Source organism: Lissotriton vulgaris, chromosome 4_1 (assembly GCF_964263255.1).
Source record: "Lissotriton vulgaris chromosome 4_1, aLisVul1.2, whole genome shotgun sequence".
NCBI lineage: Eukaryota > Metazoa > Chordata > Amphibia > Caudata > Salamandridae > Lissotriton > Lissotriton vulgaris.
Window position 1 is genome coordinate 1,398,242,383 of NC_141691.1, and position 17,320 is coordinate 1,398,259,702.

At 43.7% G+C, this 17,320-nt stretch overlaps 1 protein-coding gene across 1 annotated transcript in view; it reads left to right on the forward strand.

Moving 5' to 3' along the window:
• Nucleotides 1-17,320, forward strand: part of LAMA3 (laminin subunit alpha 3) — a 1,118,674-nt gene that overhangs the window by 464,316 nt on the left and 637,038 nt on the right. Inside the window, exon 15 of the mRNA XM_086917979.1 lies at nt 963-1,100. Coding sequence (XP_086774105.1) covers nt 963-1,100 — 138 coding nt within the window. The remainder of the gene's footprint in view (nt 1-962; nt 1,101-17,320) is intronic.

The window sequence follows — 17,320 nt, forward strand, 5'->3', positions numbered from 1 at the left end:
GGGTAAGCACTTGAGTGTTGCTTATAAATGATTGGCACCCTACATACAAGTCCTAACAACAACAAACATTCTTATTTTATCAAACTACATCCATCCTGTGGAGTAGGCATTTAGGAGTCTGTGGTGTCTGTGTTTCATTTCTCAGTGCACTTCTTTTATATAAAAATGTTTGGCATGTTACTTTATACCTGTCAATGTGTTCATGTATTACTTGTTTGGAATGTGTGGGCTAGGCACTGGAACTGCTCCCCAGGCAGTTGGAGCTACCACCTTAAGCCCTGAACACATGTACACTTGTGTATCCTGTTGACTGCAATACATCTATTCAAAGAGTGAAGACTCCTGGTCTGTTTGACTTGCTGTACAACTTTATTGAAGAGGACACACCTCGGAGTCTTGTCGTTACCATTACATTGAAAACCTACTCTGCTATATTCAGGAATTTTCTCTGGTCACTTCCACTAACCCCACATTTTATGTGGTTTCTTCATATTTTCTGCAAATCATCCTGTCTTCATCTGAACATTCATAGAAACTCTTTCGAGTGCGCCTGTCTTTCATCTATCTCTTTTTCACTACTGGATTTAAATCTTACTAGTTGATTTACTGCTTCTTGGTGCTATGTACTTTTCAATGCTGAGGATCATGTCGATCCACAGTGCTGCAGGTAAGAAAACTATATACTGCATAGGTATTTTTTAATGACTGGACGATTTTAACTTGGTGTAAATGATTCACCATTCCCTTCTACTAGTCGCCAGTTTAACAATCTGAGTGAACATAATTTCGAAGTTTATATTTTTGACAGTTAATACAGGGGAACACTTTGCATGTGATCTTGTATATCACCAGAACCTGATGCTTCAGCTTCGAAACCCTGACAGAATCATTTGCCACAGTGAATTCGATCAATCTGAATTTATCATTAGAATATTTATATCTGTGAAAATATTACTGTTCAGCTTGCCGGTGTTCAATCGATGGATCCTACCAGAGTGCATGTGATCCAGGGGCAGGACAGTGTGAGTGTCGACCAGGAGTGACCGGACAACAGTGTGATAGATGCCGCTCCGGATCCAACACCTTCCCATTCTGTCAAGGTATGATGTACCTGATTTTTGCAATTTCAAGCCTTACTTTCTGACCTGGTGCTTCGAGCCACAAAGTGAACAATGGTGCTCCTTTAATTATGTATTACCTGACCTACATGTTTCTTATGGAGCATTGATATTGTAATATTTAACACAACATATGTTATTACTTTTCTAATATTTTTGATTTATTGTTTCATCAGTTTTCGTTTCTAGTGGGGTAGCTAACAATAGTGTAGCAGGTACAGTTGCACCGGGGCACCTGTGTGTTAGGGCCCCACTGCACCCCCATTATAGATGTTTTCTGCTGCCAAACCAGTAGATAAAACCTAATTTTTCGTTCTTGCATTAAGGCCCTAGCTATCCTTGCTGGGCCACTTTAAATGCAAGTGTTATGTTGTACTAGAAATTATGGAGGGAGCCATGGGTTTTACAAAGTTAGATGGCTAGCTAGAGCTTTAATTATTAAAACCTTTCAGTTTTTTCCTACTACTGTGCTTCTTGTTTGCTGTGATGGTGCTGGGTGTTACTTTCTTGTGTTAACACTTAAGTATCTATTTTGACACTCTAACAATAAAGACCCTCATCCTGGTGCATAATCGTATGAAACGAGGTATAATTTTTGGTCTCGGCTAGACAGCGCATGTTAATGTTATGTTATGTTAATTTTGTGCTTCTATAGCGCACGGCCACTCCACGGAGCATCCCGGCGCTTTAGCGAAGGTACCCATCAAAAGGGAGCAACATAACAACTGACGGGAACATAAAAACAGAAAAAGCCAGTTAAGGGAAAAGCCATGTTTTGAGGGCCTTTCGGAAGGAGAGAAGGCTGGAAGCCTGTCTTAAGGAAATCGGGAGGTCATTCCAGGCACGGGGAGCTAAATAGCGAAAGGACCGGCCTCCTTCTCTGGCGCGCTTGATGATAGGAACGGTCATTTTGGATAAGGAGGAAGATCTAAGGGACCTAGAGGGCTGGTACCAAGAAAGTCGTTTTGCAATGTATTTAGGGCCTATGCCATGTAAGGCCTTAAAGGTCGTGGTCAAGGTTTTAAAAAGGATCCTTTTGGCGATGGGTAGCCAATGTAGAGTTGAAAGAAGATCAGCAGCTCCGGCCCTTCTTGGGAGACCAAAAATGGCTCGGGCCGCTGAATTCTGGACGATTTGTAAGCGTCTAACCAGATATTTAGGAAGTCCCAGAAATAAAACATTTGCATAGTCCAGCCTAGATCCCACTAGCGCCGGGACGATGATTTTCCTGTGCTGGATGGACACTAGGGGAAGGAATTTACGAAGCATTTCCCGGTTAGAGAAGAGATGTGTGGTCCGAAAGATAGGTCACTGTCGATAATGACTCCCAGATTTTTGGCCTTCAAGGACACACTGGCAGGAGGGGACATGTCCTGCGGCCACCAGGGTTTCCAGTCTGGCTCGGAGGTGCAGCCAAAGAAGAGCAACTCCGACTTGTCGGAGTTGCACTTCAGTCCATGACATCCAAACCACTCAAATACCGCACTCAGACAGCCCCTAACCTGGGCGCCATCAAACAACCCACCCCTGTCGCTCGCGAACAGGAGTTGGGTGTCATCGGCGTAGGAAACAATCAGAGCGCCGAATGACTCCGCCACCACCGCCAGAGGAGCCATAAAGATGTTGAAAAGGAGGGGGCTCAAGATGGAACCTTGGGGAACCCCCACTTCTAGCGGTGACATCTCGGCGGAGTAAGGAGGCGTCCAGATTGTTTGTCGGCGGTCGGCTAGAAAGGATTTGAGCCAACTCCACACCGTTCCCCGCAGACCAAAGTCTCAGAGTCTAGAAAGGAGAAGCGTGTGGGGAACGGTGTCGAATGCCGCCAACAGGTCAAGCATTACCAACATAGCTTTTCTTCCCGCGTCTAACTCCTCCCTGATGGCGTCCGTGACTTCAAGGAGGGCAGTCTCTGTGCTAAAATTAGCACGGAAACCCGATTGAGTACTGTGCAACAGGCCATTTTCCTCGATGAAATTAGAAATTGACCTGTGCACAAACCTCTCGGTCACTTTCGCCAGAGCAGGGAGTAGGGAGATAGGTCTATAGTTGGCATGGACCAAAGGGTCGAGTGCATGCACTGTCCCTTCAAGATATGTTGTTTACAGTTTGTGGGCTACAGCCCGCCACAGCCTTACCATTTGTTCGCTTCCACACTGCTCTCATATCCATTGTTCCCATTTGTCATGGCATGCATGTACCATGCCTGTCCTTGTGTTTGGCCCTCCCTTAGAGCATGGACCAAGTACTTGTGTGCATCCACTGCTGCCGTTTTTGAAGATACTTTTTTAATTGTGTTTAAGCACTCCATTCGAGTGCTTGTGTTTTCACTCACTCCTTTCCCTTACCACCCGCCCCATTCATGTTGCTCCTTTTTCCCTCCCACCCATTTTGATTCTTTTCTGTCTAATACCTCCACCCCATCTGTTTTTTCTTTATCTCCGCCACCCTTTAATTGTGTTTAACCACTGAATACGTGTTTGCTATTTAGGTTCTGTTCCTATTTGTTTTACAATAACAAATAAATGCCACTGACTCAATATCCATGTTGCTTCTCCCAACCCCAACCCCTTCCTTCTCAATCGTTGTTATTGTTTACCCTTCTCATTTGGGAGACCAGCTAACTAGAGAGGCTGTAATGTTTTCCAGGCAGAAAGTGAATTACAGCTAAAATTAAACAGATCAGTATATAAAGTCCTAATATGAAAAGATTTTAAAGTGAAAGTAATTTTGAAAGCTAGGGCCCACTACCCATGCACTCTGCGCTGTCTACTGCCAACTGCTAAACATGTCACTGGTGTGGCTAAAAGAGAATAAAAAAGGAGGAAGCAGCTTAAACTGGCAATTATGCCCATGGCATTATGGACATACAAATGAACCCTCAAACGGCTTTCCCGACATTGCAGAAGCGGGCTAGTAAGAAATGAAGCTGACAGGCAGTGAAACTGAATTTTTCAATATTACAGTTTTTCACCTGGAGCTTCACCGATCTTATCCAAAGTCAAAAAATTACACAAAATAAAATGTTTTATTAAAAAATACCTACATTTAGAACAGTTGCCAAGCATTACAACTGGATAGTTGAGTTTTTCTCCATGTACCTACAATGGGATAGATGTGTCCTGGGCCGGGAAATACTTTTTTTCACTTTTCAGAACAAATTGGCTACACTGCTATTAATAATGCATAAGGAACGTGCACTTCATTGTAATAATGCTCTTACTACTGCATGGTACTGCTGCCCCTTCTTCTTCATCATACTACTGCTCCTCCATCTTCATGGCACTGCTTCTCCCCTTTCCTCCAGGTATTTCTGCCTCCCTTCTTCATCGCACTCCACCCCACTCCAATCGATCCTACTCCATCCTACTTTAGTCTGCCCCAGTCTACCTCAATTCACAATCTCCCACCCTACCCCAATCTATCCCACCCAATCTATCCCATTCCAGTGTACCCCATCTATCCCACTCCAATCGACCATAATCTACCACACTCCAATCTACCCCATGTACCCCCTCCAACGTACCCCAATCTATCCCACTGTACACTGCTCCAATCTACCCTACTCCCCACTTCAATCTACCCAACTCCAATCTGCCCCATTTACCCTACTCCAGTCTAACCCATCTACCACATTCCAATCTACCCCACTCAATTCACCAAATCTACCCCACTCCAATCTAACCACTAAATCTACAACACTCCAGTCTACCCCATCTAGCCCACTCCAATCCACCAAAATCTACCCCACTCCAATCTACTCCAATCAAGCCTACTAAAATATACACCACTTCAATTTACCCCAATCTACACCACTCCAATTTACTCTAGTCCACCCCACGCCAACGTCATTCAATTTACCCCACTGCAACTATTCCAATCTACTCAAGCTACCTAATTCTAATCTACCTAAATCTACTCCACTCCAAACTACCCCAATCTGCCCCAATATATCCCACTCCAATCTAAGCCAATTTGCACTACTCCATTCATCTCGGCCCCAATCTACCATACCTAGTCTACCCCAATCTACCCCATTCCAATCTACCTCACTCCAATTTATCCCAATCTACCCAACTCAAATCTACTTCATTCTACCCCACTCCAATCTACCCTATTCAACCTACCCCAATCTACCTCACTCCAATCCACCCCACCTAATATAACCCAGGCCAGTCTATCCCTATTTACTCCAATACAATTTACCGTACTGTACCCCATTCCAAACTACCCCTCCCAAATCTACCCCACTCTATTCTACCTCAATCTGCTCCACTCCAATCCAATCTACCTCAATCTAGCCCACTCCAGTCTATCCCACACCAATCTACACCACCCCATTCTACCCAACCCAATCTACCACACCCCACCTCCCCCAATCTGCCCCATTCTAATCTGCCCCAGTGTACCCCACTCATGCAACCCCAATCAAATCTACCCCACACTAATCTACTCGAACCAAATCTGCCACAATCCACCCCAATTTGCCAAAATCTGCCCCACCCCAATCTACCTCACTCTGCTCACCCCAATCTACCCCATGCCAATATGCCCACCCCAATTTACCCCTTAACCCCAATATACTACCACTCCAATCTACCAGACCTCTATATTTCCCAATTTAGCCTACCCAATCTTCCCCAACCCAGTGTACCACACTCCAATGTACCCCACCCAACCTACCCCACTCCAGTCTATCCCATCTATCTCACTACAGTCTACCCCAGTCCAATTTATCCCAAACTACCCCACTCCAATTTACCCCAAACGATACCACTACACTTTACCCTTATTGTCCCCACTCTACCCCCTACAATTGACCCCACTACAACCTCCACCAGTCTACTTCATTCCAATTTACCCCATTTGACCCCATCCAATCTTCCCTAGCCTACCCCACTCCAATCTACCCCAATGTGCCCCAATCTAGCCCAATCTGCACCACTACAATCTATCACACCCCAATGTATTCCACCTCAATCTACCTCACCCAACCTACCTCAATCTACCCCACTCCAAACTATACCACCCACTACTCCACTTCAATCCAACACACTTCAATCTACCCAGTCTACCACACTCTACCCCACTCCATTCTACTCCCCAAAACCTACCCCATTCCAATTTACCTCAATCTACCCCAATATATGCCACTTCAATTTACCCCAATATACCCCACTCCAATCTACACCAATCTACCCTACTCCAATCTACTCCCAAAGTACTCAATCTGCCCCACTCCAACTACAATCTACCCAGTCTACCACATTCCAATCTACCACTCTCCAATTAACTTCAACCTACCCCACTCCAATGTATCCCAATCTACCCCACTCAAATCTACTGCACTCCAATCTACCCCACTCCAATGTACCCCACTCCTATCTACTCCACTGAATCTACCCTACCCCAATCTACCCCACCCCATCCTACCCCAATCAATCCCAATCCACCTACTCAAACCTACCGTACCCAATCTGCCCACCCCTCTCTACCCAACCCCAGTCTGTTCTAATCTCCCCATTCCAAACTTCCCCACCCCAACCTTCTCCTACCCAACCTACTCCACCACAATCTACACACCCCCAATCTATCCCGATCTACCCCACCCCACTCCACTCACTTTTAGCCATGCTGAAGATCAGCCACTCTGATGTACAACATGCCTACAACATATTGCCAAAGCCAGTAGCTCTCACATAATCGAGAACTATTGGCTTTGCCAATGCTTGTTAAAGCAGCTTTTGGTATTGCCTTCCTCTACAAGCCAACTCGTGGGATTCCAGGTGTATCCATGTTTGCGCGAAAATATGTGGTCATTTTTCACCACTGAATTCTTGTCAAATTAAACAATGCTGACTCTGTTTCTGATTGATAGGGGTTCCTTGGACCACTGCCAACATGTTTGCATAACATCAACCTTCCTCTCCCTTCATTCTTAACTTTGTGTGATGTTTTTGAAAAAAGAATATACTGAACAGTTGTTTTAAATGTGAGACCTCCTGTTTTGCTAAAGTGTCAAGAGAAATAAATAAAAGAACGTTACATCGTTTTGGATGTGGGAAGTTTCTGTTCTTAGGGAGACAATGTTTATAAGTCCATGTTCTACTGTCTTAAAAGCGGAATCTTTCATTATACGTTTATATTTACATAAATAGAAGAACTTAAGGGCCATTTGATGCAAAATAAAACTCAAGGGAATTGTTCTGCACCTGTGTCTAGGGGCGTGGCTTGGTCAGTAAGAATGGGGCAAGGGATGAGCTTCAGATTTTCCGACAATCACGCTGACATATAAGGTCAAAGTACATTCTACAATGGCAGAGTGTGGCTTAAGGGGTAGTAGAGTGGGGAGAGGAATGCAGATTCCAAAACATTTTGAAGACTTTCACAACAGAAAACGAAGGAATTATTTGTATGTTTTTGTCTGTATGTAAATATTCCTGGTGAAATCCAACAGACACCTCACCATACCCGACTAAAAGCACCCGTACCCAACTCTTTCCCAGAAAATACTATTTTAGGGGGATGTAACACCACCAACGCCGACCCGGAAGCTACCCCCCTGCTTGTGTCATATTTTAACTGCCTTCTTCATGTGTGGAGGCACATCTTCTCTCAGACAAATACGTCTATGTTTTAGTTATTTTATTAAAGAATGAATGGAATGAAATGAATGAATGAAATGAAAACATGTATAGCAAATTGCACACTAGAACAGGTAGTTTTTTTTAGCAAGGACCCGAATTCCTTTAGGGAGTTAGCTGAGTAGATTCCAGGTGTTTTACGTCAGCGCAGTGCGGGCAAGAACCCCAAGAGAGGCAGTTAAATACTCCTTATCTGAGATTTTCTTCTGTGAAGCAATGTGCTCTCGCAGGAAGACATCGATATTTCTTTCCAGTAAATACTTCGGAGCAGGTCCGAACAGCTTATTGAATTTAACTATGGACTCCGCGTGTATTTATTTATTGTAGCAGCACAAAATCATTGGAATAGCCCATTCTGTAAATTACAAACATTCGCAGGGTGTCTGAGCAGGCAGAATGAGAACATATAGACGAGGCTGTGGATTTGATGTATGGCAGATGTTTAGTAAATACAACATATTACAAACAAGTAACTCGTATATACATGTTTACATTGCTTCTTGCTTTGGTGTAGAAATGATGATGAGGTGTGCTTGAAAATCAGGGTTCGCTTAAGATGAGGTTATCCTTGACAGCAGTCTTGATTACAGTGGCGGCTCCTCTAAGGCGGAGGAGCGTTGCCCCACTGCGCAAAAAGGAAAAATAAAATGACAACAACGTATCGTTATTGCAATTTTATTTTTCCTATTGCATGCAGTCAGTGGCCTGCGTGCAGTGTGGAGTGGGCGGCGCTGGTCAGAGCAGGGGAGGAGTGATTTGCACTCTCAAAGTGCGTATGTACTGTTTGGCTGGCCCTCTTCGGCTGACCAAACAGTTCATGCGCACTTTGCATGTTCCTACTCTACCCTTGGCCACTTACAGCAAACATAGAAAATAAAACATGCCCATGCTTTACTCATGCAAGGGTATGTTGAATAGCTAGCCCACAGTGCCATTGGATCCAAGTTAGCCTGGCTGATGAGTGGGTGATACCCGAAACCAGTCCTAGAATGCTCGTTTCCGGTCCAGGGAGGACCTGGCAAGGCAGTTCGGGCTGGACTGTTCCTATAAGGAACAGGGTCAAGACTGATTTGAATGTGGCTGGGTCTGAACTTGGGTGGCGAAGTGAGCTAAAGAATGATGATCGATTCAACCCAGATCTGTAACGGGGGGTGAATGTCTGAAAAGTTTCAGCGCACCGTCCATCATCTCCTTGTGTTCGCTTTATCATTCATGAACACTGCCATTGTTTATACATCTTCTGTATTACCCTTTCATAGACTCCCTCTTTTTACGCTTCATTGATTGTTACCACATTTTGATGTAACACTAATGTTCTGTGCAGAGTGGCCTCACACTTTTGAGCCAAGAGCAATTTATAGTGTGATAAACAAACAAATAAAAACATTTTTACAGGTGTAATATAGCCCGAATTTTACTTTACTAGCGGCCGACAATGCTCAAATCCCCTGTAACACCCCATAGCCGAACCATGGTTCCATATCAACACAGCTATTGATATGCGCCAAACCCTGCCACACTTCCCTCTTACAATTATTTGTGAATTAGGTTCAGAGCTTTTCAATAGATGCACTTCAAAAAACATAAATGTTTCTTCTCACAATTCTTATAATACTGATAAAAGCAGACTGTGGGTCATGTATTTGCAATGTCCTAGAATCAGTAAGGCAAACCGAGACATTGTGACCAGTCTCAAAGTGATAGTGAGTAGTTCGATTTTTCCTGGGTGCCAAGGCTCGGCATATTTTGATCTTCTGAAGCTGATAGAAGCAGATTGGGGGTCATATCTTTGTAATGGGGATGGTCAATAGGATGGAATCAAGTGCATAGGAATCAGCAAGGCTAGCCCAGGACATAACTAGCCCTAAAGTGGTAGAGGGGTAGTTTTAGTTTTTCCTGGCTGGCAGGACTCAGCATGCAGATAGGGCAGATTGTGGGCTAAATAATTCCAAAAAGAAGGCTCGGCAGGATGGAACCAAGTGGAAGAGCAGGATTTTATTTCTAGAGTTGGTTTACTATTCTCCAGAATCCCGGACACAGGTCGACTAGACCTTTTTACCTGTCATAGAGCGAATTGGGAAATCTATTTGAACAATGATTAATCAATTTCAATCAATTCCCCTGAATCCCCAAAGAACCACTGACTAGGAACTAAGTTCAAAGACTTATTATAATAAAGCCAAAAAACAACTGAATGTATAAACATCTCAGCAAAAGGTTCAATGTATAAACAGGAACTAATCCAAACATAATTCTACGGAAGAATCTCAGACGATTTAGAAATAATACCAGGATCAATTCAAGAATCATCAGGCTAACAAGAATTGCAATAACCTGAGTTTTAGTAAGCATTTATAAAAGGAATAAAATTCAGGTTAGTCTGTCCCTAAACTATTCTTGGTGACATCTCTACTCAACAATGTCCCATTCAGAAAAAGGTGTCAGCAGTGGTGACTCTTAAAGAGTTCACTCATTTCCTCCAAGCTCAATCTTCGTGCTACTCAGTCATAGCTAAACTCTCTGCCTGACCAACCTCTCTCTCTGACTCCTCGGCCCATCTGCTCTACCGCAACCCTCGGGGTGCTGTCCCTTATACAAAACCCCACAATGCGATCGACACGCCTTCAGGTACGCCCCTCGAGAAGGTGTTGGTTTCCAGAATTTTCCACTATGGCACCTCTCCATCCTTGTCCGTTAAAACGTCCTTGGGTCCCAGGCTCTTCTTCGCTTCACGTTGCTTTCTTGAATTCCTCAGTTACTCCTCCACGTCTGAGCCTAGCATCCTTACTCTCATACACAATGGGCCCTTCTACCACCTTATCTACTTGGTTCTGCACCTGCAAAGGAACGCATGTGAATCGTCTCACAAATTCTGAATGTTGCAAATGACTTTAGCTGAGGCAGTTTCTCCAAAAACATTTCTACCATTAATGCTGAAAGGCGTTTCAAATCAGGCCTACACAATTTCCATGAAATGGGCCTCTGCACGTTTATGTGCACCAACAGACTAACATAAGCAATACATTTACGTTCCTTAACACCAATCTTTATTGCAAAATACAAATCTCTACCTAAGCCATTTAATCACATTTAACGTTACAACTGTGAGTTTAATAAGCAAGGCTAAAGGCACAATGGTGAATTATTAAACACACTCTTATTAGTGAAATTCTCCACAGCAAACGGCATCTCTATGTTAAAACAGCATTATTGATTTTCAAAGTACATTACATTAGCCCTTAGTGTAATTCTAATACCATCTACATTAGTTCTCAACCCTACATTATATTTGAACACAGTTAGTAAGTCCTCTATATATGTGGGTGCTGACTACTTGTGAATATGATGCACCCCTACAATTTTTAACTCGGTTTTGCGCTCTCTCAGTTCCCCCCTTTGATGACCTGTGTCATCACCATCACCACACCATCCCTAAAGGTAAGAACCGAGTTATACAGAGCCTGTCGCCACTTTCCCTCGCTTGAACATCTCCATCGCTCTCAAGCTCTGATATTGACTGTCCTGCAGTCTCTCCATTCTTTGCTCTTGCACTCTCATCGATCTCTCCAACCTAATTGAGCTATACCACTTGCACACTCTTACTAAACCCCACAACCCGATCACACATGCCACAACTATGATGAGGTGTTTCAGTACAAATCCAAGGAAATTCTTTCCCAGGTTTGCAAACCAGTTCCCAACTTTTCCAAATCCCTTGCCAACCTTCTCCCACACATTCTCTTGCGTCAAATCCTCAATTTCATAATGAATGGCAGTAATGTTACTTATATATTTCTCCAGATCCTTAAAATGGTCTGAAATATAAGTGCAACATTCCTGGACCTTCAAAAGTTTACAGACTCCTCCCTCTTTTGCTAGTAGGACATCTAAGGCAAGACGGTTTTGTAAAACCATCGTCCTTATCGACAACATCTCACCCTCAACCAGCACTAATGACTTAGCTGTATTCATTGACAGTTCATGGCTTTTGTACAAGAAATAAGTTTCCCTTTTGGCACCTTAATGTGAGCACCAGTCATACAAACCAAATAAACATCAATTATTCATACATAAGAACTTATCACTCGGAGCAATAAAGTGAGTAACATAAACTCTGCAAAAACAAATACATTCAGTGTGTACAATTTATGCGTATATATAAAAACAGTTAAAAACATTTAAAAAAGTACATTTGAGAAAGTGTATAAAACATAGGGAACACAGACAATATAAAGAAGAACAAATCATATATATTAATTCATCCAATCCTTTTCCTAAAATAAATGGGGGTACAAAGTGAGGTATATTCAGCAAAAGTCAGAATACTCCTCAATTATTGAATGTTGTACTTCTCCCTTAGTATCTCAACGCGTTTCGACGGACAGTAAGCATATAGCCGCCTTCATCAGGAATTTATTATTAGCTGTATTCCCAAATTTTCTTAAAAAGGAGAACCGCCTTATTTGTGGTGAAGTAACCCTTCCTTTCTTCTAAGCACAAACGTGCTTAGAAGCAGTGTATCTCAGCACGAGTGATACGGCACGCGGGACGTCTTTTCCACTTTCGAATAAGAGGCTGGAACTATAGAGAGACTGAAAATATTGGCCCGTAAATACGCAAAACAAATAAGGAAATTTGTGCTACAAACACTGCAAGGTATACGGCGGCTATGACCTTTGACTGTTTACCGCGTGTCATTCGATCTTAATAAGAGTGGAACCTTAAGGATTGTTCTTGAAAACTGCTTATCAAGAATCTTTTACTCGGGTGAATTATAAAAAGAGACAAAACACAATTTGTCCAAACTGAGGTCCATGCAGACATCGACAGAGGTGAAAGACACGTTTGTGCTTAGAGGAAAGGAAGGGTAACTTCACCAGAAATAAGGCGGTTCTCCTTTTTAAGAAAATTTGGGAATACAGCTAATAATAAATTCCTGATGAAGGTGGCTATATGCTTACTGCCCGTCGAAACGCGTTGAGATACTAAGGGAGAAGTACAACATTCAATAATTGAGGAGTATTCTGACTGTTGCTGAATATACCTCACTTTGTACCCCCCCTTATTTTAGAAAAAGGATTGGATGAATTAATATATATGATTTGTTCTTCTTTATATTGTCTGTGTTCCCTATGTTTTATACACTTTCTCAAATGTACTTTTTTTACTGTTTTTTTTACTGTTTTTATATATACGAATAAATTGTACACACTGAAGGTATTTGTTTTTGCAGAGTTTATGTTACTCACTGTATTGCTCCGAGTGATAAGTTCTTATGTATGAATAATTGATGTTTATTTGGTTTGTATGACTGGTGCTCACATTAAGGTGCCCAAAGGGAAACTTATTTCTTGACATAAAGTCAGTAACTGGTACCCTATCCCTTTGGTATTGGGTCCCTCTCTCTTTTATTAGAGATTCATTGACAGTTCATCCACCACAATTGCCAACCCCCGTATCTTCACATCATTCAGAATCGCTCCCAACATGGGTATCGCTGCTCCAAACACATCTCCAATTATCGCACCAGCAATTTCCCCTCGCTTTTCTCTTGTCTGGTGTCCTCCCTCCAAGAGAGCAAAATCCTCAGTATGGTATATCTTGGGAAAAATAATCGCTAGATAACAAGTCCCATACCATTTCTCTGGCAATCGCACATACGCATTCTTTCCGCAGACAAAATACACAGTAGGAATCACCTGCACCACGCTCTGCAAGAAATCCTTTGTGTAATACTCCAATGTGAAAGTGTGCTCACATGTAGTAGGACCCACATACACATTCTCATAATACGTCTGTGGTCTGGTAAGGCACAACTTCCCTTTCTGTACCGCATCTAGAGCTATCGGACCATAACTCCCTTTTATCTTGTGCAACTTCTCCTCATCCGTCCAATCGACTTTACCTTGTCCTGAATCTCGCAACTGCTTTTGCTTCGTGTATCTATACTCGACTTGTTCTATGAATCTTTTCTCTGTCTCTGATAGCAAACATGTCAAATTGTGTCGGTGAGCATATGTGGTGTCTAACTCTTGTGTTGGAATGAAAAAATATCTTAGTCTGTCCTCTGACTTATAATAATCAAACTTATTCAGGTGCTTATAAGCAGGTACTTCTGGAAGCACAGCGTCATAATTCGAAAAGAAATACTCAAAATGATTTCGCCCATAAAATATGCTAAGCAGCAAACTACATGAAATTCCATATGTTAATGGAAGGTGATGGTATTTAATACCCTCTTCTACTGAAGCCCGCAACTGCATACACACATAACAGTCTTTCGCATCCATCGCATCAATGTACTCATACAACAATGTTGCATACGCATTCTGCTTAAAATTGCCTTTAGACAGATCTACATGTTACCTACGGCTCTCTTCTAATAGCAAAGCTTTCTCAGCTCCTACGTTAACCTCTTTCTTGCTAGGAGTGGTAGGTGTCGGTGTTCCCTCAACCTCCACTGCCTGCTCGTGTGGCACTAAATATGAAACTATAACTACTAAGAAAATAAAAAGTATCACTCCTCCTACAAGTGTGCCTACAATGCACTTAGCTCTACGAGTCGGGTTTCCAGCCTCCATGGTCTCAGAACAGTGTAGTTCGTCCTCAGCAACAACACAAAGTCTCTTTCTTGGCTTTTGAAAGTTCTCGAACCACACCTAGAAGCAGAAATCCACTTGTAGTCTTTAGTTTTTTTATTTACGTCAACATCAGACAACCCTGACATTTCTCAGTCCTCTGTGGAAAGTCCCTAAATTTCTTCTTCTTCCACTCGGCTCTAGGTTAGTTCAACAGCTATTTACAAAAGTCTTTAATAATCGATGATCACACTTGCTCCAACTGCACTTAGCACGTATTCCAAAAGTTCCATGCGAAGCACAATCGATTCGAGAGTCTATTCAGGATTAAATCACGTAAGGTGGATTAAGAACGGTGAGTGTCAGTATTCCTTCGATCTCAAGTCCTGGTACCAACAACACCACATCCAACTTAACATTTGGGTTCGTACTAGTCACTGTCACAGCCCTCACCCTCCCTGATCTCAGTACACCGGGCATATGTCACAGGGTAAGTCCACTCAGGAGTGGCGTATCTTTGACAAGGTACTCTCACCCGCCTTGATCTTCTTGGGCCTCCTTGCTCTATTTCCTGTTCACCTTCCTCTTGGTCAGAATCTTCAGAAACAGGGGCAAGATCTCTTTCGGAAGCCAGTCTTAGGTTCAACAGCTTCCGCCTCTCAGGCCAACGTGTCTCTGCGCTTTTCACTCTTCTGCTTCTCGTTCGCACACCCTGCTCATCACTACTTTCAGTTTGCTCTGTGTTCGAATCACCTTCCCAGCAACTTCCCCATTCAGTGGTAGATTCAGATTCGCTGTCGTCGTGATTTCCTTCAGCTCGATCGGATGAGCTACCAGCTTCTTCAGACACCCCCACAGCTTGACTTGTCCCCTCTAGTGGATCTTCCTCCACAGCTGGATTTTCATCTACGAGAGGAGCTGTTTCTTCCAGAGGTGCTGGAACTCGTCGGGTGTGAGAAGCATGGATCCAGTTCGGCAATCCTCCACACTTCACAGCAGTGTTCGTCACCAGGTTAACCTGAAATGGACCTCGCCAGCGCACATCCAGGCAGCTTTTCCTCACGTGCTTCCGCACCAGGACCCAGTCACCTGGACACAGGTCGTGACAAAGGTCTCTAGAAGCCGGTATTTCAGCAGTCTGCACCTGAAGAGACACAGAATGGATGACATCAGAAAGTCCCTTGCAGTAGTCAAGAATCAAATCATCTGTGATATTCAGCAAGACTGTCGAAGGAACAGAGGGTAGCCTCATAGCCCTCCCCATCAATATCTCGTGAGGTGAGAGACCTGTTCTCCTGTCTGGTGTACTGCGCATACTCATTAGCACCAACGGCAAAGCATCTGGCCATTTCAGGGACGTAGATGAGCACACTTTCGCCATTCGGGCCTTGAGTGTTCCATTTACTTGCTCCACTATGCCAGAAGCCTCTGGTCGATAGCTACAATGCAGTCTCTGGCCAATGTTCAGTGCAGAGCAGAGCATTTTCACGATCTCGCTATTAAAATGTGTCCCTCTGTCTGATTCCAAAGAGGTCGGAACCCCGAAACGTGGCACTAGCTCCCTCAACAATAACTTTGCTACTGTGAGCGTATCGCACCTGCGTGTTGGGTATGCCTCAACCCACCTGGAAAACACACACACGATCACCAAGACATACCTGAGGTGATTACACCTCGGCATCTCAATGAAGTCCAGTTGCATCCTATTAAAGGGTCCGCCGGACCTCCCAATATGACTCAGGGTGACTGGTGTTCTTTTCCCACGTTCATTTGTTGACATGTAACACACCTCTGACATACCGCTTCCGCAGCCGTTCTAAATTTTAGGTTATACCACGTTTGTCTGAACACTCGCATCATCGCATCTCTTCCCAGATGTGCAGGACCATGGACCTGTCGTGCCATCAGACTCACCAGCTTATTCGGAAATACAGCTCTCCCATCAGCCGAAACCCACAAATCCAACTCTCCCTTGACACAACCAGCTGTCTCCCACACCTTTTTCTCATAGTCCGACGCCTGGTCTTGCATGCACCTCATCTCATCCCAAGTGTCAGCCACTTCCAGTATCATGTTTAACTCGGTCCTTCCCTGCGTCCCTTCAACAGTTTGTTCAGTAAACGAGTATCCTTGCTCGGAACAGTAACGTGCAACTTCATCAGCATAACGATTTCCCAGGGACACAAAGTGAGTACCCTTGCTATGTGCAGTGCATTTCACAACGGCTATCTCTGCTGGACCCTGCAAAGCTTCCAGCAGTAATCTGACAAATTCTCCATTCCTGATAGGGGAACCTGATGATGTCATGTAACCCCTTTGAGACCATAACTGCCCAAAGTCATGAACCACACCGAACCCATATTGGCTGTCAGTGTATATGGTAATCCGAATCTTGTTGGCTGCCAAACAGGCACGCATCAATGCAATTATCTCAGCCACCTGAGCGGAGTGTACTCCTTCCAGGCAAGCCGCTTCCACAATTCCAGAAATTGTACAAACAGCAAAAGCTGCTCTCAACTGACCAGTATTGTCTCTTACACATGAACCATCAACAAAGAAAATTTCATCGGGGTCTACCAATGTCTCATCGACAATATCCGGTCTGGGTTTGGTACATAATTCAGTCACATCAAGGCAATCATGGTCTTCACAATCATCGTCTAAAGCATTTGGTAATGGCATCAAGGTAGCAGGATTTAAGACCGAGCACCTCTTAAGGGTCACATTCTCCGCAGCAAGTATAACATGCTCGTAGCGTGTGAGCCTATTATTTGTCAAGTGCTGTGTCTTGGTCCTGGTCATCAACAATTCTACTGAGTGAGGAACATGTACCATCAATGGATGACCCATCACAAGGCTTTCACACCTTTCAATGCTGACACCTGTTGCCGCAACAGATTTGAGACATCCGGGCAACGCTGCGGCTACTGGGTCTAAGGTAGCCGAGAAATAGGCAACTGGTCTACGGACACCTCCATGATCT